Source organism: Gobio gobio (assembly GCF_949357685.1).
Source record: "Gobio gobio genome assembly, chromosome: 15".
In the NCBI taxonomy this organism is placed as follows: domain Eukaryota; kingdom Metazoa; phylum Chordata; class Actinopteri; order Cypriniformes; family Gobionidae; genus Gobio; species Gobio gobio.
In genome coordinates, this window is record NC_137108.1 from 43,553,179 (window position 1) to 43,578,627 (window position 25,449).

The 25,449-nt window shown below is 37.6% G+C and overlaps 3 protein-coding genes across 10 annotated transcripts in view; 2 read left to right on the forward strand and 1 right to left on the reverse strand.

The window, feature by feature from the left end:
- Window positions 1–2,855: 2,855 nt before the first annotated feature.
- Window positions 2,856–3,637, reverse strand: LOC307138727 (uncharacterized protein; the record flags this gene model as incomplete). Its single annotated transcript, XM_079837258.1, has 3 exons — window positions 2,856–3,075; window positions 3,177–3,303; window positions 3,592–3,637. The coding sequence occupies 3 exons, from the start codon at window positions 3,635–3,637 to the stop codon at window positions 2,856–2,858; spliced, it is 393 nt and encodes a 130-aa protein (XP_079693384.1).
- Window positions 3,638–7,771: 4,134 nt separating this feature from the next.
- On the forward strand, window positions 7,772–15,866 carry rbm8a (RNA binding motif protein 8A). Of its 2 annotated transcripts, none has more exons than XM_079836482.1 (6): window positions 7,772–7,918; window positions 8,389–8,448; window positions 8,528–8,605; window positions 9,205–9,341; window positions 14,914–15,050; window positions 15,200–15,865. In XM_079836482.1, the coding sequence occupies exons 1-6, from the start codon at window positions 7,858–7,860 to the stop codon at window positions 15,243–15,245; spliced, it is 519 nt and encodes a 172-aa protein (XP_079692608.1). In that variant the 5' UTR covers window positions 7,772–7,857; the 3' UTR covers window positions 15,246–15,865. The 2 variants fall into 2 exon arrangements, with proteins under 2 accessions (XP_079692608.1, XP_079692607.1); XM_079836481.1 differs by having other exon boundaries at window positions 7,835–7,924; window positions 15,200–15,866.
- Window positions 15,867–16,386: 520 nt separating this feature from the next.
- The window catches only part of otud7b (OTU deubiquitinase 7B), a 39,977-nt gene continuing 30,914 nt past the window's right edge, over window positions 16,387–25,449 (forward strand). For 5 of the 7 annotated variants that reach the window (XM_079836370.1, XM_079836371.1, XM_079836372.1 and 2 more), the window contains exon 1: window positions 16,400–16,616. The gene's annotated coding sequence lies outside the window, so the exon portion shown is untranslated. Of the gene's footprint in view, window positions 16,617–25,449 lie in introns of all 7 variants that reach the window. The other 2 variants (XM_079836375.1, XM_079836374.1) reach the window with 2 other exon arrangements.

Consider the following 25,449-nt stretch of genomic DNA (forward strand, 5'->3'; position numbering starts at 1 on the left):
GTGTGTTCTCTCCATAGAATCCATGGGTTTTTTATAGTCCCGGGACACTGGCATTCCACCCGTTCAAAGGGTGATCTGAGCTGATGAAATCATCCATACACTGAAGTGATTCAATCAAAGTTCAGCAGTAATCTGTGTTTGTGCTTAATTACTGCATTTTTTGAGGTGTTTCAGTCGCCCAATGACGTAATCAGTGCAGCGCTCCTGTGTGTGCAGAAATAATCCAGGGTTTAGAACAAAATTAAGTAATCCATTTGTTTTTTTGTCTGTTCGAGCACTGAAAATACTGTTAGGAATTTGATTAGAATAAATGTATACCCCAACTTGCTTGTGTGGTGATTTCAGTGACAGTGGGATGATGTGAATATGTGTTATATTTAGCTTTATGAACTACATATGTTCATATCAGCTTTGATTTAAATGTTCTTATTGTGAAACTGTCTCATTACTGTTTTTGAGTCCGAGATCTTGCATGCCTAAAATATTTTAATTTAGTAAAATTAGGATGAATGCAAACTTGAAAACCTTTGTATCCATGAAATGCTGTGCTGCTTTTGTTCTTTGTAATTTGGCATTGGAATATAAGAACAAAAGATAAGAGAAGCTCATTTAAAATGTCAAAACATTTTAATTATATTTGCTTTCTATTAAATTAGTTGATTGGAATGGGAAAGAATGTAATTGCCTTTTCTGTTTTTTATATTAGCTAAAATAAGTTTAAATGCAATTTGATTTTACAAAATGGTTTGACTGTGCTCTGAAACATGAACTGCAAAAACATCTTGATCATAATTTAGAGTCAGGAACACCCATTGTCGCAACGTTGTTCTGAAAGTTGTTGTGAAGTTTGTGTTGCTAACATAACCATTATGTTAAGATGTGTCTTAAGAACTAGTATGACCAATAGCAGTTAGTTGGGGGTAATCTGTCTTTTCCGTATTAAATATACATTTTATATAACTGACTTTAAAAAGTTACGAAAACAAACACAAAATTTGATGACTAACTTAAGACTAGTTTATGCAACCAACTCCTAGATGGTTGTTTACTGGACAAATCCAAAGAACCCACAAAAAGTCATTAGATATGGTCCACCAATGTCAATACACTCTTAAAAATAAAGATTCCAAACGGGTTTTCCCTCTTTTTTCTCTCTCGCAACGATGCCATAGAACAGACATTTTTGATTCCCCAAAAAATAATTCAGTGTTCATTTCTTTAAAACAACCATTCACTCACATTTCAATAATCCGAGGAACCTTTTTGCACTATAAAGAACCTTTTGTGCAACTGAAAGGTTCTATGGATGTCAATTAAAGGTTATTAATGGAACCATGCACCAATGCCAATAAAGAACCATTATTTCTAAGAGTGAATATGTTTTTATTAACTGCTTTATCTTCCACCAGTCCAAAAGTAGCATGCAATTCTCCTGAAGTAGGCTAATTCTACATTTCAGACGAGGTTGGACGTGGGAATATCCCAAATTAAATGTCCCACTTCGGACCTCAGTGAGTTCCAGGTGATCAAATGTCGCGTTCACATGTTGATCACTTGATGTCGCCACAACACAACGATCATCGTGTTTGTGTCCGTTATGGCAGAAATATAATTAAGAAAAACCCATCAAATTTGAAAACAACCGATGAAAAGCAAAAACGAAGGTAAAGTTAATGTTTAATGGTAAAGTTTGTTTTTACGTTTATGTTCATTGGAAGCAGAACTTGCCGGCATCTTGGACGTGACGTCAAGGCGTCTCGCTGAGGTCGGGGTTGATTAATGTAGGCTACCCCGAGTTCACTGGTCGAATGTCCGACTTTGAGTGGCGTCAGATGCGTTATTTCCAAGAATGAAGTGGGAAAAATAAAACCCCTGAGCTGTCTGGAAACGCCCTTCACGTACCAGAAATGTCCTACTTCCACCTCTGAATTCGAGCTCATCCCATTCATGTTTTGACTTGAGAGGGCGTTCATGTCCAATTTTTTAACTAGGAAACTAGTATTTATGATAATTCCGATAACACATGAAGGCAGCATAAGTCACATGATTTTGAGGTAGCCTAACATTTGTAAAAAAAATAATAATAATTTTAAGCCCATGATAAAATGGCATCTATCACAACTTAGTACCGCTTATTAGTTAGGGAATTAAGGAATTGGTTCCATGAATTAATTAATGAATAGGCAACGATTCACGTAGGCTACTCACGAACACGCCCGCTGTTATCTGCGCATGCGCTGGATTGTTGTCTGCTCGCTCGTGTCAAAATCTGGGGACACATCATTTTAAACCATACGAAATCGTAGGCTATGTAATCAGAAACAGGGCAGAGAAATAAGAGCAGCTCTTATCCAATACATGGTTATGACATGACTAATAAAACAATTATTTGTGTTCAGTGTTCCAGTTGGTATGATTCTAGTCAGCCCGATCAACTGTGACCACCTACCATTAAAATAACCTAGTAGCCTAATATATTGAAACTGAATGATCAATTGTCTTATTTCTAAGATAAAAGTTTATTAGGTGGTTGACAAAAATAAGTTTTAAACTTAGTTTTAGTTTTTCAATTTCACATGAGACATTTGATAATCAGCCAGCACATAGTGGTCACTTTTTAATCGTTTTTATTATTTCGAACATACCAGCATTCATGAAGAGAGAAAACCCTACATTTTTTTAAAAATGGCTACTTCATTTAATACATGTGAGATGTGCATGGAAAACAGACATTTTGTGAGAAAATGGAAGGAGGAGATATATTAGTGACTTTTAAATCACCTTTATTAGTTTAAATATAACCTACATAAAGAGACCATAATGTAAGAGAACTAAGCAATGGTGATTCTTTGAGTTTACTGAGGCGGCAGCATTTCTTTGGTCTTGTCAGCCACAAACTTGAGGACGTCTTCAACGTGGGTCTGGACCATGCCGGCCAAGGGGGCGACCTGAGCCTGGACGGATGCGGCCAGAGGCTTGATTTGTTCCTCAATGTTGCTGGAGAGGGGCTTCAGCTGCTCCTGGAGCTTCTCAACCATGGGCTGGAACTGGGCTCTGCTCTGCTCGAGGTAAGCGCTGCAACACAAACCAAAGAGAATTCATTAAAAACATACATTCAATTGGATCACAATTGTGTTGATCATTTAAGTTCACAGTTGAGATGATGATGGACTTACTTGGCCTTGTTGACCAGCTCAGGGCCCTCAACGTTCTTCAGATTGTCCACGAGGTCCTGGAAGTACTTGGCGATCTTGTCCAGCTCAGCAGGAGCGTCTCTCTTGACCAGAGATGCTGACTCAGAGCCTGGAACATGAACAGAGATGTTTGATCGATACACTCTTACATCTTCAATGGCATTACTCTCAAGTACTCGAGCTAAATCAGGTGAAAGACTCTATGGCCTTTACTGTACGTTTCTACAGGACTTTTTGATATGTTAAGTACTTTACAGAGTAAAGATTAAATATCCACCTCACACACTGATCTAGTTTATGTCTCTTTAACCCCTAGACTAACTGAGTTGCCATATTACATACACAAAATACAACAAATATTGAGAACATCACAAGTTAACATGGTTTAAAGTCTCACCAATGGCCAGAGCGACAACAAGGACGGCGATGAGGGAGAATTTCATGGTTGCAGGATGGGCGAGAGTTGCCTGAACAGACAGAGACAATAATTCATTTCAGTTTCTAGTCAGATTTCTCCTCTTAAATTTCCACGAAGATTCAACAGCAGAGCTCAACATGACCAGAGGTATAATGTAGATGTAATCTTACCTTACGTCCAGGGGTATTTAGACCTGATGGTGTGTTCTTCAATGAGCCGTGGGTTTTTATAGTCCCGGGACAAGTTCAAAGGGTGATCTGTGCTGATGAAATCATCTACATACACTGAACCTTTAGGCTTTACCTGACACTGAAGTGATCGAATCAAAGTTCAACAGTAATCTCTTTTACTCTTTGTGCTCAAATGATGCATTTTTACATGAATATCACTTTTTATTGGTATATAGCATATAGCTCAGTTTTAATTAATATTTCTTAATTGATTTTATTTTACTAGACATTTTACTTACTATTATATGGCTTAAAAGCTGTTTATATTTTAAATCCTAATAAATATGATGCATAGAATGCCTAGCATCGGCACTTTTCAAAGGGTCAGTGAGGAAAAAAAGTGTAAAAATGTAAAAATCATAATAATAAACTAAACTTAAACTAAATAATGAAATAAATGTGCTAAAACTAAATCAATAAAAAATACATCTAATAGTATAAAAAATATAATGATGAAACATAATAGAAACAAAATATTTTTTAAATATATTTTACATATATATATATATATTTGTTTGTTTTTGTTTTTTTTTTTCAGTAAAAATGAAGTATTTATACATACAAATATAGCTTCCTTTTTAATTTCACGACGGGGCTCCCTGGCACAAGGATGATCATATTTGGGGGTTTGTGGCATCTAAAAGATGAAAACCCCAGTCTGACATACATTACTTTAATGTAATGACAAACTATAAGCAAACACCTTCCTTTGTTTTGAAGCATTTTGCTCACTGTCGGTAGGATTGTCTAATGGCCAAAAAAACATGTGAATGTTGTCTTGAGGTTTTATCCTAAAACCTTCTGAGCTAGAAATTTCCCTAATGCTTTGACTTACACGTCAACACAGTCCAGCTCAGCCGTTATTCTATCACAAACTGATTGGGTTTATCTAAGACTGTAGAGTGTGGAGTATATACGGTCAGGTTGGTTATCTTGTTCCCCTTTGTCATATAAAGCAACTATTGGAGTCCAATGTTAGAAAACAGCGCTGAACTTTACACTCAAAAAACAGATAATTTTGAAGTTGTATTGTAGAGTAATATCATGACTTTATTAATACTGTACCAGTGTTGTCATCAGGGTTGTTTAAAATCAATGTGTTAAAGTATTAATGAGGTTCATAAACCATTTCAATGAATTAATCTTTTTATTATTTTGGCTAAATAAAGAAGTGACAGTAATAGTAGGGTGACCATATTTTGATTACCGAAAACCAGGACACTCGGCCTGGCAATGAGATACTCAAATGATACTCGAAGTTTACTCAAAGATTCCTTATTAATTTCAATACATTTAAAGTATGCCCCCTCTGTATGGATAGAACATTTTTATATTAGGGCCAGGACAGGACTTGAAAACAGGACATGTCCTGGGAAAACAGGACGTTTGGTCACCCTCAGTAATAGAGACTGTTTTTTTGTTTGTTTGTTTTTTTAGCTGTACAAAGTATGTACATTATTTATGTACTTTATTTTGCATGTTTTTGTAATAAAACATTTAATAAAATGTCCTGACCTTTTGTTTGTTATTTCTATTTGGGTTGTATAGGCCTGGTTTCACAGACAGGGTTTAGATTAAAGGGATAGTTCACCCAAATATGAAAATTCTGTCATGAATTACTCACCCTCATGTCGTTCCAAACCCGTAAGACCTTCGTTCCCTTCTTTGGGAGCTGCTCTGTTGCGGAGCGCAAGGCACTGCAGCGGGTGGTGAAAACTGCCCAGCGCATCACAGGGACTCCACTACCTGCCATCGAGCACATCCAGAGGAAACGCTGCCTGCATCGAGCTCTCAGCATCCTCAAGGACTTCTCTCACCCAGCCCACTGTTTTCGCTCCTGCCCTCCAGCAGGCGTTTCAGGATCCACCGGACCAGGACCAGCAGACTAAAGAACAGTTTTTTCCCCAGAGCTGTCTCTTTACTGAACTCAAACCCCCGTTGATCCACTTCCCTCATATACTGCTAACTCTCCTACCTCACATCTGCCTTCACTTTGTTATTTGCACTACCGACTGTTTATTACAGTAACAACTGTTTACTTATGCATTTTGCACTACCACACCTTAACTGGATTATGCTTATTTGCACTGCCGACTGTTATTTACAGTATCTACTGTGTACATTTGCATTTTGCACCGTACTTTTAACTGTAATATGCAACCACTTTCCACTGCACTTTTACACTTTTTTTCGGATAGCTTCTGTCCATAATTTATTGCACTACCTTAATCCTTAGGCTTAACCTTAGCCTAACATATCATTGTATACCTCTATCTGTAAAATTCTGTTTATAGTAATAGCCATCTGTATATTATATTCATAGTACATACTCACCTGTAAATTCTGTTTATAGTAATAGCCATCTGTATATTTATTCACTGTACATATTCACCTGTAAATTCAGTTCTGTTCATAGTAATAACCATCTCTCTATTTATACATATTTATATATATTCAGTACATATCCATGTCCTGCACTTATGCAACCGTTGTATATCCTGCACTTGCTGCTATTGCACTTCTGGTTAGACCTAAACTGCATTTCGTTGCATTGTACTTGTGCTTGTGTAATGACAATAAAGTTGAATCTAATCTAATCTAATCTTCATCTTCAGAACACAATTGAAGATATTTTTGATGAAATCAGAGAGCTCTGAACCACCCATAGGCAGCAACGTCATTGCAACTTTCAAGGCCCTGAAAGGAATAAGACATTGTTAAAATAGTCCATGTGACTACAGTGGTTATGAAGCAACGAGAATACTTTTTGTGTGCAAAAAAAACAAACAAAAATAATGGATTTATTCAACAATTTCTTCTCGTCTGTGTCATTCTATGCTGTTGACGTAGTAAATAGAGTACTATGTCAGAACGCCGGCTTACCATTGGCTGACGCTGTTCACATGATCACCACGCGCATGCGTGTGATGCTGATGCAGGAGCTGGCCAATGGTGAGCTGTCGTTCTGACATAGATCTCAGAAGCTCTGCACTGTATTTATGCTGCCTTCACATGCTATCGGAATTATCGTAAATACGAGTTTACGATGCGGCACTGTAAAAATTGCACATGAACGCCCTCTGATGTCATTTTTACATAAACTTTAAACATGGTGGCGGGTGTGGTTTATCCGTTTTTTCCCCCCAAAACAGCTAGGTCATCTTGTCTTGACATTAATGTAGTGCTATTTACATGTACGAGTAATCATTTGAAGCGTTTGATACACAGCGAAAATAGCCTGCATTTGACTGAAATTACAGAATCAGCAGAAAGCGGACTATCTGGAATGTTTATATGGTTGTCAGTGCATATGATGTTGGTTTTAATAAGATTTTCCCAATAAATAGTCAAGAATAAACCTGGTGTCCTCCATGATTCCTGTTCATTCCGACAACAAAGCACTTGAATGCAACAAGCTCATAATCACGACTTCTAAAACTATGGCTTAAAGGGATAGTTCACCCAAAAATGAAAATTATCCCATGATTTACTCATAGGTGTATATGACATCAGCTGGAACTTTACTTGATAAAGTTTTAAATATGGATATTTTTCTTACACAAACACATCGATTCGCTTCAGAAGGCCTTTATTAACACCCCAGAGCCGCGTGGAGCACGTTATTTGACGGACAGATGCATTTTTTTATGGACTTCAAAAACAGAGCAACAATTACTGCTAATATAAAGCTTGGATTAGCCAGGACTTTTGTAATATAACTCAGATTTTATTCATCTGAAAGAAGAATGTCATATACACCTAGGATGACTTGAAGGTGAGTAAATAATGGGCTAATTTTCATTTTTGGGTGAACTATCCCTTTAAGTCTTGTCTGTGAAACCGGGCAATATTATTCTGTAAATAAAATCCAGAGACTGTCAGACCTCCTCCAAAACAACAGATGGCGAAGTAGTCGAGCAGCAGGAGATGCAAAGAAGACGAACAAGACGTGTCGCAGTGAGTGTTCTGCGCATGCTCGCAGTCGCACTCTCGCTCACTCACACAAGCAGACATCATGGCGGACGTACTGGATCTTCATGAAGCGGGGGGTGAAGACTTTCCTATGGACGAAGATGGTGACGGTGCAGTTACTTATAATCCAACAGTGCAGACATAGTATTATTTTTTAAATGATATAAAAACCACCTATTTATTATTGTTGAATGTGTGTAATTCTCGTGTTTATGTCCGACGGGCCTAGTCAGATTAGCACGCGTGCTAATAGTTAGCTAATTCAAACGACTCGCGCGCTGTAGTGATTCTGCCTAACTTCGTTGTCTTGCTTAGGTTTTAGTTTTTACACCTTTACAAGTTATGTTTTTCATGTACAAAAAGTGCATTGTATGGTTAAATTTGTAAGGATACAGCCTCAGCTGTCTAAGTTCATAACATCAGCGTATGTGATGCCGAAAAGACCGTATTCACTATTCATGCCAATCTTTTGTTAGTTTATATTATTTCGTACCTACCCTTTACATAGTAATCTTAAAATTCAAATAGTTTTGAATACATCGTAAGTGTAATTTGTTTTTTGTTCACCTTACAGAGAGCATTCACAAGTTAAAAGAGAAAGCCAAGAAGAGGAAGGGTCGTGGGTTTGGATCAGGTAAGTCAACTCATCTCTAATCTTGTGTTTGTGCATCTTAATTAATCGTGCTAATGGTGTTTGCTGCTATATTTCACAGAGGAAGGAGCGAGATCCAGAGTCAGAGAGGACTATGACACAGTAGAACAGGATGGAGATGAGCCTGGGCCACAGAGATGTAAGTGTAACTCACAGAACTGTAAAATACAAGTGTATTTTGCAAATTACAGAATATATTTGATGTTGCATATCAGCATCTGAAATCCCTCCCTTGACCTTTGTGACCTCATGATAGATAGTAAGTGGCTGAAAATATGTGACCAGAATTATTGCATTTCAAGCTTAACAGGTAAAGCAAATAGAAAATGCCTAGTAGGAACAGATAAGGGAGAGGCAATTCTGGTGCAAACAGAAACATAATGCGTTCCAATATGTTAAAAGAGAAAATTACAGGAAAGAATAGTAGCTGGTTTAACCAGAGCTGACAAAATGTTTTGTCGCTTATCATGGTTGCGGCTGGAAGAAAGAACTTTTATCGCTTGTAGGCCCAGTTTCAAACACATGGGTTTAGATTAGCTTTTTTAAACGTGCCTTGGGGAAGAAAACAAAGTTTACTGGTGTGCATCTTGAGACAAAACAATGGCAAAGTTTCCAATTAGTTTTCCATTAAAACAACTCAAACATGCATTTTAATGTGGGACTAGATTTGAGCCTTTTCTGTAAATCTGGGTGGGTAGTTTTTGAACCATTTTAATGTGTGTTTTGGTGTAATTTCAGCTGTTGAAGGATGGATTCTGTTTGTGACTGGTGTACATGAGGAGGCGACAGAAGAGGATGTTCACGACAAGTTTGCAGAGTTTGGAGAAATCAAGAACTTGCATCTAAATTTGGACAGAAGAACTGGTTACCTTAAGGTTAGTTGTCAGTTTTTATTTATTTATTTCTGGTTTAGAAAAAAAAAAATGTATGTATGTGTGTGTGTATATATATATATATATATATATATATATATATATATATATATATATATATATATATATATATATATATATATATATATATATATATATATATATATATATATATATATTTCACTTTATTTGTGACTTTGAATGACAGCTTGTGTGTGTGTGTATGTATTTATTTATTTATTTGGGGTGTAACGGTTCAATTTACTCGTGGTTTTAAGGTGTATGTTCAACTATAATAAAAATAAAGAAAATAAAAACATGTAATCAAACTACAAGCAACAGCATAAATACATACAACAGAGCAAAAATGCATATAAAATAAACTGTTTTTCAGGTATCTAATGGTAATCAAATATAAAATAACACTGCATATAATCTTCACTATATAAATTAAATAAAGATTAATCATTATTGAAGTCACAAAAGCGATTCAATCAAGAGCACAGTGATTTTCTTTGTCATTTGATTAACATTAAAAACACAGACAGCAGGAATAGGCTTCTTTCCCTTTAAGACATAATTTCCCTTTAAGACATAATGCAGCATAATTGAATAAAATAATGCTGCATTATTTTCCTGTTTAACACTGTAAAGCTGCTTTGAAACAAAGCATATAATCATATAATTAAAAAGCCACCTGGCAAAAAACTGTTTTCCTTTATAAGGAAACAGCCAAACGACCAAACCAACATAAAAGTTATAATAGATAAATGATTAATGTTTTTTTTTGATTACCATTTATTTATATTCACGATTTTATACAGTATTTGTACACCCTTTACATTTTTATTTCAATGTTGTAATTTAATTTAATTCAATTTGAAGCAGATTTGTAACATGACAGTATTCAAGTTTCTTATGGGTCAAAATCAAATTCCTCTCTTGCGCTGCATCAAGCCACTCCCATAATATCCGTGATCACTTAATGCACGGCTCAGATTAACTGTACAACATGTGTGTAAACCAATAAAAATAAAATTATATAAAGTAATTATTCCATCACAAATAAATCGCTCAATCAAGTGGCTGTGTCTATAGTATTATACACAACATTATACATTCTCATATATATATATATATAATATAACATTTTTATATTATTATTATTGTCCGTGGTTCAGTAATGCACTCTTGTAATAAAGTAGCAGTGGCTGGGACAGATTAAGTATCACCTCAAGATGCAATCTAATCCTGTTTACATGAAATAAGCCTGCTCCCGAGCAGGTTTAAGCTTACGGACCTGTTACTATGACAGCAAGTCCAGGATGAGCTTCGAAGAACCAAACAATCCAAGATCATGCCAAATCGTCAACAATCAAATCCAGCTAACTGAGTAAGCGAGGTACGAAGAACGGGCCCTTGCTGTGTTTGCTAGGGTAATCGCCAAGACGGGCATGTTGACATAATTTTTGTGTGCTTTTGTCCGTTCAATAGTGGTGCAACGGATCACAAAACTCACGGTTCGGATCAGAATAAAAGGGGGAGGAGACTATTTTTATTTGCTTTCCATTTATTCCATGAAAACTTTTGGTGTTAACCTATATGGTTTATAGGTTAACAAGGAACTTTTGGTGTTAACAAAAATAAAATAAATAAATAAATAACCATCTGAATAAATCAAATTTGACTAAAAACAACCTGAGACTTTTTTTTTTAATAAAGATTAGGATGTCAACATTCTCAGGGGAGAGAGTAGACCTCTCACACTTGTCAGCATTGCAATTCTCTTTGTAGGCCTATACACTATTTTATAGATATCATGTTTAAACGCACTACACTTAAACAACGTTTTATTGAATTCATTACTTTGTATTTATATAGCCTAATACCTATTTAAGATGTATATATTACGTTGCTCATGCAAATTGCAAAACAGACGATAAACTATGTTAAAATAACAACCATTTTAAATTAAAACTACGCTTTTAAATCTTTTCACAAGAAATCCTGCAGTTCATAAAGAACTTTATTTTTCCACCTCCAAGAAAGGACAGGTGCTCTCCATTTTTTCTCCTTGTTTACTTAAAGGCTGTTTTCCTTGCTTTACTCGAGGCAAAAAGCCATGTGTTGACTTTAAAACAGAGTAGACTTTACATTATATGCATCTGTGGTGGAATTACCAGATTTTCGCATCGATACATGTTTGTTTTGATGCGGATGCGCTGTCACTTTAATTCAGCGCCAGCACATCAAACAATAGACTCTGTGCGGAAACGACCGCAGCACAGCTGTATGGCTACGCGCTCCTGCACACACTGACGGACCGAAGCCGCGTGCAGTGAAAGCTGTATCCGTTAACATGGGTACGGAAAAATACGCACCGCATACGCACTGCAAACGGAGTATGTGTGAAACGGGCGTCAGCAGGTGCCATGCTCGATGTATGCGCCACTTGCGTTCGGCTTTCTCGTGCCACAGTGCCTACAAAATGTTACTGTTTTGTCCACACCCTTCTTCCGTCATCATTATATTTTACGGGGAAGCCAAAATGCTCCCATACACGCGATTTGAATGATGCGGGTGGCTTTTCAAGTTCTTCTGCTTCTCCGCCACTGTTGACTGATTAACATGCCCTGTTCACGTGAACACATGTTTCTCTGAAACTCTGCATCGAGTTTAAATGAACGAGATCACTTAAAAAGCAATATCGGCAGAAAAAATTGTATTTAAGTCTGCGATCGCTAAACAATTCAGATTAATCCACAAGTTAAAAAAAAAAAAAGAACAATAAATCCGCGGGTCACGTGCGTGCCGAACCGTGGGTCGTGATCCGTACGGATCACGGATCAACTGCGATCCGTTACACCCCTACCGTTCAAGTGCAAGACTTGAAAGAGAACTTAATATTTGTGGCGCGCTTCAGATGAGTGCAGACACACACACAAATCTCTTATCAGCATGCGCAAGCTCTCTTTCATGTCTTGTTCTTGAAAGTTTACATGTCAAGGCTTAAATGAGTTTAGTTTAAGTACAGATAGCAACTTGTGGTCTCACCTGCGCTCGCATGCTATCAACAGCCGGTGTAATGACTGGGTCATGTTCGAGCATACGGCACTCTCATACAAGACTGACTGTTTTGTCCACGATTTTTGATCATCACTGTTGTATTGTATTGGGTCACAATGTGTATCCATCGATAGAAACATACATTAGCCTAACTCGCTTTAGCCTTTACGCGTTGTTTTCAACAAACCATATTATAGATACATTGTCAGATTTGAGATTGGTGGAGAATGCTGCGCTGCTGTTTATTATTTTTTAAATCCGAGAACAGGGTTCCCACGGGTCCTCGAAACCCTTGAAAGTTTGTGAATCTGAAAAAAAAAATTCAAGGCCCTGGAAAGTTTTTGAAAATAAACACAGATACAGGTCCTTGAAAGTGCTTGAATTTAGTTTTCTGGAAAAATTCCATATTCCCTCTGGTCCGCTAATGTTATTTTGCCAACACTTCGTGGCCTGTGCATTGCATACTAGCTTGCTTGATTTACGTTAGTTATGTGCATTTACGCGTTACGTTAAGTGTTTCCCGCGTGAGGTACTTTGTTTTGTATGTTGCCACGACGTTCACATGCGCAAATAACTACTGTGAGGAGACCTCAAAGTTTTCAGTGCTTACACTGAACCCATGTGTTCAGTCAATGACTGTATATTGTGTTCAATAAACATTAGACTTTTGTGATAAACTGTTGTCCAAATATTTTATTTAATGTAATGTTGAATTTCTTTGCTTGTTAAGATAATGTAAACCCATGAGGCAAGAAAGTTTAAAAGCATATTAATATATCTTAAAACTTCTGGTAAAAAAACTTCTGAAAAGCCTAAGCTTTTCAATCAAATATCAGGTCTTTTTAGAATACAGTATAGGATGTACCGATTATTCTTCAAATCTATGCAAAACAGAAATACGATATATCTGTCATATGGCCAAAAATAAATGGGAAAAATGCTTTTTTGCATAGTTGTGTTTGACACATGAAAACTGTAACGATGTAACCTTGCTCTCACTTGAAATGTGTCCCCACATTAAGTCCTTGAATTTGAGGGTTTTGGACCTGAAAAGTCCTTAAAAGGTCCTTGATTTTGAAGTTAACCAAGGTGTGGGAACCCTGCGAGAACCGTTACACCCCTAATATGTATATGTTTGTATGTGTGTAAACAGTATCTTGATAGACATATACACAACTTAATATAAAGTTAAATTTGATTGTATTTTTATTACATATTTTATAAGTGTTTGTTTTTATTGGCTCAGGAAGGCTTTTTTTCTCTCTCTGTATTTGCTCTGAAATGGTTAGCTAGTCTCTCCCCCCCCCCCCCCCCCCCCCCAACAATTAGAGTTGTCGAATCAGAGGGATACATCAGGGATGCACCAGAGTGTTTTTGTCCACCAGATGGCAGTGTTTTAAATAGAACACAGAATCTGATTATTTTTGTCTCATTGATGGCCATGTTTTTACAGTGTTTAAAATGATCATCTTACTGCTTTCTTGTGCTTTAAGCATTTCAAAAATGTTCTTGGACAATTTTCAGAACATTATATTCCATTATACAGGAGTTTTCCTATAGGTTAGTTAGTGTATGGTAAGGTTGAAGCAGCTTTACATGTAGTCTCAGTCGTCACATCTGATGGATAAGGCAAACAAAATGAGTCATCATCTGATTTCCAGGAGATGTCGCTTTTTTTTTTTTTTTAATGGTCCACCTTGAAACAAAGCCGACTTGCTTATAGATAAAAAACGGTCATGTTTGTTTACTTATCAGGATCAATTAACTGCTGGATTTTCAAAACTATGTGAAGTAAAATTGCACCTTCTTCTTGAATGAATAATTTATTAGATGCACACCGGTCTGTTAAAGTATGGACATTTTCATTCCCCTAAACATAAGGAACAAAACAAATTGTGATTGGTTGCTTTACACGTCGTTCAGACGTCCTCTTGGGTGGTCCTTGGCCAATGAAAGCTGTGATGGAGTCTAGACCTTCTGCTATCAGGCTAAAGGTCTGGCTACGCAAGACTACTGAACGTGACTAGTGATGTGCATCTTCAATAGTTTGTCTGCTCAAGGACTTTTGATAAAGAAAAGTGAATTCCATTTGCACATTTTTAACTTATGTACACATGTGCAACAGAGTTCTTTGGTCAATGCATCACGTATAAGTCATCTAATGTGGCGTATTATGTCAAATAATTACACTTTTAAAACAACATTCGATTTCAGTTATGCCCTGTGTGGCTGTTTTTGATCACATGATGCTCTATATGCAGTTGTACTTTGATTTTGCAAATTTTGGCCCTGTTGCATGCAATTTGTTTTCATAAATGTTATTTTATCAATATCGGCCATTGAGAAACACATTTGTGGACCAGGCTGACACAATGTTTAGTTTGGGCTGTTTCAAGACAAAGAATGTGAAAGACAGTTGTGGAATCCAATGGAAAAATGTCCCTTTTGAGGGCTTCATGTGTTTGAATATTATCTTGTCAAATAATGAGATTTGTTTTGTTTTTTATAGGGCTATGCACTGGTGGAGTATGAGACTTACAAAGAAGCTCAGGCTGCGATGGAAGGGCTGAATGGACAAGATCTTATGGGGCAACCAATCAGCGTTGACTGGGGCTTTGTAAGGGGACCCCCTAAGAGTAAGAGGAGGTGAGTCAGATTCTTAAGCTGTTTACACTAGATTTATATACTCGCTCGTGCAAACTTCATTTGAATTGGAGACTTGTCTTCTATTGCATTTGTTAACGATATACGTTGTAATTACAACTTGATTGATGGACCAATGTGCTTTCCTCTAGGGGTGGAAGAAGGCGCAGCAGGAGCCCTGACAGACGGAGACGCTGATTTTTCTCGTGTTTACCTCCAGTGTCTGTTTTCCAGCCAGTGTGGCATTATACTTTTCAAGACAGATTGGAGTGTGTGTCTTTTAATTGTTAGTTATTCGGCAACTTGTCTAAGTTTTTTTTGAAGAGAGACATTGCTGAAGCATCGTTGAAGCTGTTATTTACTTTTCTTTTTTTTTTTGTAAAAAGTGACAGTACATTTTAAAATGTATGTAGATTGACATGTCATTCTCTCATTGAAACCTGTTATGAGTAGTGATTTGTATATTTCCAATAAATTAATTTGGTTTAAAATCATTGTTTCCTGCTTTGCATTAGAGCCCATTTGGGTTGTTACAATTACGGTTTTTACTAAGAATTTCCAAGCTTGCCCAAATAAATGCAGTACTAAAATAGTATAAAGAGAAAAAATGAACTGGCATTACACCGGTTCACCATTACACAATTATGCCAAATTTTGTGTAAATTTATGTCTGAGTTGCTTTTGAGAATTGTTTAACCCTATGGTTGTGTTTAAATGTTGGCTTAATGTGGGTCAAATGACTCAATTCAAATTAATTTAATAAATGCTGTTTTCATGTCTCCATTTTTAAATTAAATTGGACAAAATATGACTGATTTTTATAATTTGTGTTAGTCACGTGAATTACACAAATATTAGAAACTTTTAACTTGTTTTAAACCATTCATATTTTTAAGTAAGGCAAAACTATTGATACTTGAGTTAACACAGTTGAGCAATGTCTTATCTCTAATAGGAAATGTTTTAAAAAGCTTGCAGTTTCCCACTGAAATGATTTCTGAGGTCATGCCGGATGAACATGTGGGAATTGGCCAGACAACATGCTGATGACATTTTTCCAGCATCAGCAAATTACGTCATGACTAAGCCGGTCCCCCCTTTAATAAAATAGTTGCTTATTGCTTTGTCACAGGTCCGATTTACTTTCATAGGCTCCTCGAGCCGATGCCCATCATGTACTATGTGTCTAACCAACCAGCGTGGAATACTGAGCTCCCACTCTCTTTTCACATTTGCCCTTTTTCTGCCCAGAGGCGGAGCTTAATAGGGAACTCCAACAGCCATTGGCTCACGTCTGTGCCCGTCAAACTCAACTCTCTCTCTGACTGGCCCAAACGGTCAGTTGACTTTCCATAGATGGGCGGATTTGTAGCGCCTTGGTTGACATTGTTGTTGTTGTGGGAGTAAGAATGTACTTAGTCGTCAAGTGTTTTTAAGACAACAAGCAAGACCTATTTTTGACATTTACACAACGCCGAACGCATATTTCCCCATGAGGAGCTGATTTTCCACCAGCGAGAAGACCAGAGTGGAAGGAAATGAGAGAGAAATTCCGCGAGGCCGCTCGAGGTAAGAGCGCAACTGCATTAGCTTTAGCTCCGCGAGCCTGAAAAACCATCACGAGCGTTTTGTAACGGAACCGGGTCGATTTCCCTCAGCGGCTGAATGTGGTTGATGAAAGGAAAGTGTCCGTTATATCAGCCATATCCGTAGTCTGACATACAAATAGATGTTTTCTGTGGCAAAACTGTGTGAAAGTAGAGCGGTAATAAGGGAAAGTTGGCCGTTAGGTCATGTTTTAGGCTGGACACTCTGAGGGGACGATGACCCTTCTTTAACTGCTGAAACTAGATTAACTAGGGGTTACAAACTATAAAAGTTAATTACAACTCTTATTAAATCGCTTTTAATTGTGTATAACAACACTTGATCCTCAGTTTCTGGGCTAACGCAATTTTGTGCCTCAGCAACTTTGAGAGACGCTCACTGTCCGCTAGCCGATCGGCTAACTACCTGACCAAGCAATGACAGTCTGAACGAAGGACAAATTGTGTTGTTATAAATGTTTATATTAGTAAGAAATGTGTTGTAGATTAGTGAAGACTATTGAAGCTATTATCTGGCAGCCTATGACTGTGGCCACTGACCAGTGACCCTTCATGCTTCACAGGCATTTGGTTGTCATGTATGTGTGTTATACACGGCATATGCTGACCTATGCATCATATTTGATTGTCATTTGTTTTATAAACTGTAGCTTATTATATTGTGTACAATGTGTGTCCCATTCTGGTTCATAGTGTATCATACAGTTTGTGTTATATGCGGTCCTGATCGGCATCCTCACTTGTTATCATCAGATAATATATAGCTGAAGATCATAAACATGCATCTATTTTTATTTAATATATATATATATATATATATATATATATATATATATATATATATATATATATATATATATATATATATATATAAAATGCAATTTTAGCTCAATTACTATGTATTGTTATATGAATATGAATGAACAGCACCTTTGAGAAAAAAACTCTAGTCATCTAGAAAGTCATGTTTATTCGTCATGGACCTTGTTGCCCACACATGCGCACTTGCCATGTTGACATTACATGTCATGCAATTGACTGATGAAATATTCAAATCATAAGCAGTCTTTACTGGAGTGTTAAACCAACAAGATGTCGGTCCTAGACACTGATTGAGAATAATGGCAGCACATCAGTTGCCACAATCAAAGGACATCAGAAACTTAATGCGTCCAGTCCGATAGGTGTCAATGTAAAGTACAAAACCTCTGGTACTGTTCTGGTACACTTCAGCATCTTTAAAGGGTACAATAACACACACAGTTTCGGCCAAACTTATGTTAATCTTGAGTACCTAGAGTAGTATTGACCCTGAAGAGTTTTTAGTTTTATCATATTTATAAAAGACAGATAACTGCACCGATTCTTTCCAAAAACAGCCGAACTTGTGGAGGCGTGCAGTGGGCGGAGCTAAAGAATCACGAGCGCACACACACTCCCTGGATAACTTTCGATTCACTCTACGTTCGTGTTGTTTACATTATATGCACTTATGCGCCGATTGCCAACAAAATGACCGGGAACAAACAAACACACTTGCAGAACACCGTTACTGCTCCGGAAAAACAAACGGCATCCACTGTTTCCTTAACGCTGGGTTATTTGGGAAGCTGAACAAGGATATCTTTCCCTCACAACCAAAAACACACTTCTTTAGTGAAATTGTTGATTTCGTGCTCTAATAGCAAAATGACAGCTCTGCCGACGGCTTCCGTAACCCGAGTGAAGCGCATTGATGGCCGTGCTCTTGCTCTGGTTGATGGGCCCATGCGCTCATCCGGGAGAAGTGCCCATACAAGGAATTCCACCCTTTATGACGTCATACAGGGAAATAGTGTTGTAGTACTCGAGACCGATCTTAAAGGGATAGTTCACCCAAAAATGAAAATTCTGTCATTAATTACTTACCCTCATGTCGTTCGACACCTGTAAGACCTGTTCATCTTCGGTACACAAATGAAGATATTTTAGTTGAAATCCGATGGCTCAGAAAGGCCTCCTTTGGCAGCGATGTATTTTGCACTCACAAGACCCATAAAAGGTACTAAAGACGCCGTTACAAAGTCCATCTCACTACAGTAGTTCTACAATAATTTTATGAAACGACAAGAATAGTTTTTGTGTGACAAAACAAATCAAAAAATCAAAATAGCGACTTTATTCAACTTTATTCTGGGCCTCAGACGTGAACTCATGAAGCACCACGACGCTTGTGTGAGAGTAGAGCCGGGGTTCTGACACATGACCCGGAAACGAGGAGCTTTGTTTACAAGCAGAGGAAGACGTGCCGTATCTAAGCTGTTGAAATATTACATTGATTGTGCTCTAGGTCTTGGCGTGGTGCTCAAAATGGTGCTAAAGTGTGAATTTCATGGATGTCCGAACTGTGCTGGACGTCATATTCTCGTGCATGAATAAAGTCTCTATTTAGATTTTTTGTTTGCGCACAAAAATTATTCTCGTTGCTTCATAAAATTATTTACATTTACATTTAGTCATTTAGCAGACGCTTTTATCCAAAGCGACTTCCAAATGAGGGCAATAGAAGCAGCTAGAGCAGTCCAAGGGCAACAATATCAACAATATGCAAGTGCTGTAACAAGTCTCAGTTAATCTAGCACAGAACAGAATTTTTTTTTTTTTTTTTTTTTTTTCTTATAAATAAATTAGACAGACAGACAATGAATAGAATGATAAGTGCTATTCTCGATCGGTCAGGTGTTGCTGGAAAAGATGTGTCTTTAGACGTTTTTTGAAAATGGCTACAGACTCGGCCGCACGAATTGAGATAGGCAGGTCATTCCACCAGGTGGGAACGGTCCAGGAAAAGCTCTGTGACGGCGATTTCATGCCTCTCTGGTATGGCACCACAAGGCGTCGTTCACTGGCAGAACGCAAGTTCCTGGAGGGTGTGTAAGTCTGAACGAGCGAGTTTAGGTATATTGGTGCAGAGCCAGTGGATGTTTTGAAGGCGAGCACCAGTGCCTTGAATTTAATGCGAGCGGCTATTGGTAGCCAGTGCAGACTGATGAGGAGAGGCGTGACGTGCGCTCTCTTCGGCTCACTAAAGACCAACCTCGCCTCGCCTCGCCTCGCAGTAGTCTTATTTTAGAACTACTGTAGTGAGATGGACTTTGTAACGGCGTCTTTAGTACCTTTTATGGGTCTTGTGAGTACAAAATACATCGCTGCCAATGGAGGCCTTTCTGAGCCATCGGAACAACAAAGGTCTTACAGGTGTCGAACGACATGAGGGTAAGTAATTAATGACAGAATTTTCATTTTTGAGTGAACTTACCCTTTAAGACCATTTTTTTTGAAGGTCTTGGTCTGGTCTCGCATTTCTCCTCGGTCTTGCCTTGGTCTCGGACTTAGAGGACTCAAGATTTTATCTCAAGACCACAACTGCAAGGATATCACTAAATATCCGGTGCATCGTCTCATTTAACATCATTAATGTGATTTGATGTAAAACTTACTGCTTAAAATGCAATCAATAGCTTCTTTGTAATGTGATTTCTTCTGTGACTGTGCTGCCGGGTTCAAAATCAATGCAGCATTGTCTCAAAAATTGCCAAAATTAATATAAAATTCTGAGATTTAGTTTTTTTTATATAACGTGAGATGCTGGTCCAGTGGGTTAAACCATGGAACTGATATTCAGAAGGTTGCTGGTTCGATCCCAGTGGTCACCACCAGTGTGTCCTTGAGCAAGTCACCTTACTCCATGTTGCTCCAGGGGGATTGTCCCTGTAATTAGGGTACTGAAAGTCGCTTTGGAAAAAAGCGTCTGCCAAAATGCATAAATATATAAACATAGAATATAATTAAGCAATATCGCAAGAGAGCTGTTTTCATGAATATAAGCATGATTGCAAATTATATTGATTTATACAAACGCTTGATAAACAAGAAGTTAATATTAAATTACATTTTAAACTTGGCTAATTCAGCAACGTTTCATTATTAAATGAATCGGCTGCTTTGAGCAAATCAGTTGAATAAAGGATTCCGTGACTCTTAAATAATGTCAATGCTTTAATGTTAAATTAATCTGAACATTATTTATGCAGGTGTAATTGTACCAATTCAGATTCATCTTCTGTGCCATGAATTTTATTGTTAGTGATTTGATTGGTAACAGCGCTATAGTGTTTTACTATTCTAATTGTATTTGTTAATTAAATAGAAGCAATTTCTCAGACAGTAGATATGGATTTTTAGATGAATTGAAGGAGTGCTGGTCTGGTCTTGATCTTGACTCGGTCTCGCCCTGTCTTGGTCTTGTCTTGGTCTCAACCCCACAAAGTCTTGGTCTTGTCTTGGTCTCGGCACACGCTGGTTTTGGTCTCAACTTGGGCCTACTTTTTCCACAGTTGTCCTACTTATTCCGTCTTTTCTTCTTCTGGTGGAATTTGACAGACATCAGAGTGTGACGCAGTCATTACCGAACCCCGCTTAAAATGAAAGCTGTGGGCACTTGCTGCCATGGTTTGAATCCCTACAATGTGTGTGTACGGTTACACTCAGCTCTGAATTATTCAGCTCTGTATTTACAAGCTCTTTTGTCAGCTTGTTGTTTAGTGAAGGCAGCCACCCCTAAACATGAAAGTAGGACATGCAAACAAAGTCTTGGGTTTTTAGACTGTTCAGGCTTTTTTTTCTCTTTTGTGGACCTTGAAAATAATCGTAGCTAAGCCTTCGTAGTTTTAACAGACCCACTCTTCAGCCTCATTATGATTAAGTACTTTTTTGTGCTTGCATAGTTGGCATGAATTAACATTTTTAATGTGATTTAAAGCATTTAATTGTGTAAGGGAGATGTAGTTTTTCACCAACTTGTTCTTTTTATTAGTACTTTTCTTGTATGTGCACATCACTAGTAGTTCATGTGCTGTTAGAAAGTAATTTTTAAGAGTATAAATATTCCATGCAGTGTCTAGATTAATATGAAGTCATGAAAGATGCATGCACAATAATTATAATACAATTTAAAAAATGTTGTTTGGCATCATTTTAGATTGAGTTTAAGCTTGTCACACCCCAAGCTTCACTGTCCTGGACTTTTTGGTTTACGTCAAAACCAGGATGTCATTTTTTAACTGTGCCATCCTATTAACCCGTAGTTGTCTGTTTGATAAGTTTTGAGTGTTCAGACATCATGACTGTGTGTCGCTCTCGGGTTTACATCCACTGTTCTGTCTTTGGCTTCCAGTTTACGCAGTACCTCAAAGGCCTCCTTTAATACTAGGAAAAGTGTTTTTCTTGAATGTTTTGCAGTAAACAGGTTGAAAGTTACATGATCTTAGAGCTTTTTCCTCTTGAGTGAGTCATACTCTATTTCCAGCACACCTGAAACTGAAGAACAAGAGTATGGACTGTGCTTTGGAGTTCTGTGCTCCATTATTTGTTAGTCTGCACCATGGTTGTGCCTCTATGACGTTATTATTGGTTTTTGGGAACGGTTTTAACAGTTTAGAGGGTGTTAATGATGAAAACAGGCTTAAAATGTATGCCGATAAGCATGTTTAAGTGGTCGGCATAGTTCATCAATAGAGTCAGGAATTGTTCAATAATCATTTTTTTGGGGTTGGGCCAGTTTGCATCAGTTTGCACATTTTACTGTCACTTTAAAAGTGATAGTGGTACCTGCCCACGATGATGTATGCTACTCCAGACACCTGATAACTGATGCTTATGTTCAGTGCTTTACATCACTCTGTATTAGGGATGTCACAGTACCAAAAGTACAGTAGTCTGTACTAGGGGTGGGAATCACAGGTCAACACACGATACGATAATATCACAATATTTTGCCCACGATAACGATATATCACGATACCAGCGATTCTGTGACAGACGATATATTGGAAGAAAATCACCCACGATATATCACGATATCATTTTGTAAATGGAAAAAAAAGCATCAAAAAAGTCATATGATCATGTATTTAATTTATTAAAACCTCGTCTTTTTTGAAATAGCATTAAAGTATCAAACAGCCATGAGAGAACAGTTTCTGTGACTAAATTATTAATAATAAAGAAAGGTCACATCACTAACTTATTCATAGCAGCAACATTTCATATTTAGAAATTGCAAAATGCACACATTACTAAAATTGTACAAAAACGGGTGCAGGTCGGGTAGGACAAGGGAGAAACACGGGTCTAAACACAGGTTTTAAACAGTCACGTGCAAACGAATATGCGCATGTATATTGTAGATGTGTTCCTAAAACATGTATGCATATTTTTAGGAACAGATCTACAAAAATATGCCTGTATTTCAAGTTGATAAAATAATTTCAAATCCATATCAGTTTATTTGTGGCCGCGCGGCGCGCGCTCTCCCAGGAGAATCACAACCGCGCGAGCGATCTGCCTGCACTGCAGTCGTCGAGAAGTATCCCGAGGAGTTGAAGAAAAGATAGCCGCGAATGTTAAACTTCATCGCTGAGGAAGCACACAGATAACTGTGGTAACAAACCAAGCACAAGCAGTTCTATCAAAAAAGGTAGCTTTGCCATACAAATGTCATCCAGCGTAGGCTGATTCACTGATGGCGCACGAGGTGGGAATGCATGTTGGTTGTTTTGCCATTGTATTTTATTTTTCCGAGACAGTTCTTGCCGATTACATAGTCTTTAGTGAGCTTTTTTTGTATCGTCACTACAAAATCCAAATTGGACCCAAACTTTTGATTTAAAAGACGCGGGTGCATTTGTGATTTATTTTTTTTTGACGGCCAGCCATTGCGCTCGTATTTCTTCTTCACTGTTCCGTTCATCTGATCATCTGCAATCTGGGAAGCGCCACGCCGCCACCACAGGAAGTCTGGGGGTACTGCCATTCCGGTAAGCCAAAGTATAGACATTAATTTAAATATTCAGTTTTTAAAAATATCGATACTTGGAGCCAGAGTATGGATAACGTCTCGCGGCCGGAAATATCGCGATAAATCGGCATATCGATTTTTTTGTCCCACCCCTAGTCTGTACTAGAGCTGTTCCGATACCCTCTTTCCCATCCCGATACCAAGTAGTTTTACAATATAACTGTATAAAAAAACAGTGCAACAAATAAATGTAGGAATATATATATTTTTTTTTTTAAGTTTTATTATTACATAGAGACGTAGCTAAATCTACTGGAGGCTACAACAGTAGCCTAATATATTCTGTCAATTTCTTCACGTTAAACCAAACTTTTATTTTGACCGGTTGGCGTGAAGACCTTTGAGTGTCTGTGTTCATTATATGACAGTTTTTTCAAATGAAAGAGTAAATTCTCATGAAGTGACGGTTTATGCGTTCGTGTCCTCATATAGTGACCATACACTGTAAAAAATAAAAATGGACGTAGAGAAACTGGGGGAGGTTGCCGCTTGATAGTGACACGGCAGAGACTACAAAGACAGTGAGCGAGTGTCATGCGCCCGCCATGCACACAGAGACGAAATACTGATAAACAGTGGACATACTGCTAACGTGTTTTCAGGCTAAAAGACAACGAGTGTCACAAGTGCCTGAGTTTAAATTAAACCTGCTGGCTTTATATATATATATATATATATATATATATATAAAAATATATAAATAGTCTTTTGCGGTTTAAGATTCACAGACACTAGTGTATATATATCGGCTACAGACTGGAGCCCTGCACTTAGATTAACATGGAAGCTGAAAGCAGCTGCCTACTGAATATACTCTGTTCTACTGGTACTAAAGAAATGCTGATATCATCACATTTTCAAATTTTCAGTACCAAAGTACCGGTACTTGTGACATCCTCTGTACTCTGTATTCATGTGTAATTCCCTTTTACACTTATTTCTTTTGGAGAGCTAATTGTGAACTGGGTGTCAGGTAAGAACCTGCAGGTGCTACTTGTTAATTATGAAAATTTAAGTGGTGTCCCTTCACCAGTGGGTTTGAGAACAGCAGGTGAATGAGAGCAGATGGAGCAGAGACTCCATATCACTTACAGTGTTATCCACTGAACCCGCAACAATCATCTGCCCCAACAAACACAGACACCATATTAAAGGGATAGTTCACCCAAAAATGAAAATTCGGTCATAATTTACTCACCCTCAAGTTGTTCCAAACCTGTATGAGTTTCTTTGTTCTGCTGAACACAAAAGAAGATATTTTGAAGAATGTTTGTAACCAAGCAGATAGAGCAACCATTGACTACCATAGTATTTTTTTCCCTACTATGGTAGTCAATGGTTGCTCTATCTGCTGGGTTACAAACAGTCTTCACTCTATCTTCTTTTGTGTTCAGCAGAGCAAAGAAACTCATACAGGTTTGGAACAACTTGAGGGTGAGTAAATGATGACAGAATTTTCATTTTTGGCTGAACTTATCCCTTTTAAATTGATATGAGACCCTCAGCTAAGCTTTAGACTTTTAACTGTTTAAATTGAGAAAAATGTTTTGTTTTGCTTCACTGTAAACCCAAATAAGTTGGCAAAACGTAAAACATTTGAGGCAATCATTGCCTCAATTTAAGTTGAGAAATTCAAAGTTTAAGTAAGCAGGACTGGCAGATTTGTATTGTGTATTTTAGGGGTGTTGGAATTGATCGTTGCATCGCAATGTGGACGATTCTGCATCAATGCAGTCATAGACAATAATCGATTATAGCCTAGCCTACTGACGTTTCTCTGACGTCATTCGTCGCATAACCGCTTCTCGCACTAGCATAAAATGGTGGAGGGATGAGGGAGGCGAAACACAAAAGTGAGTAAAAGTAAATAAAATGAACCCATTGATTTAACATTTAC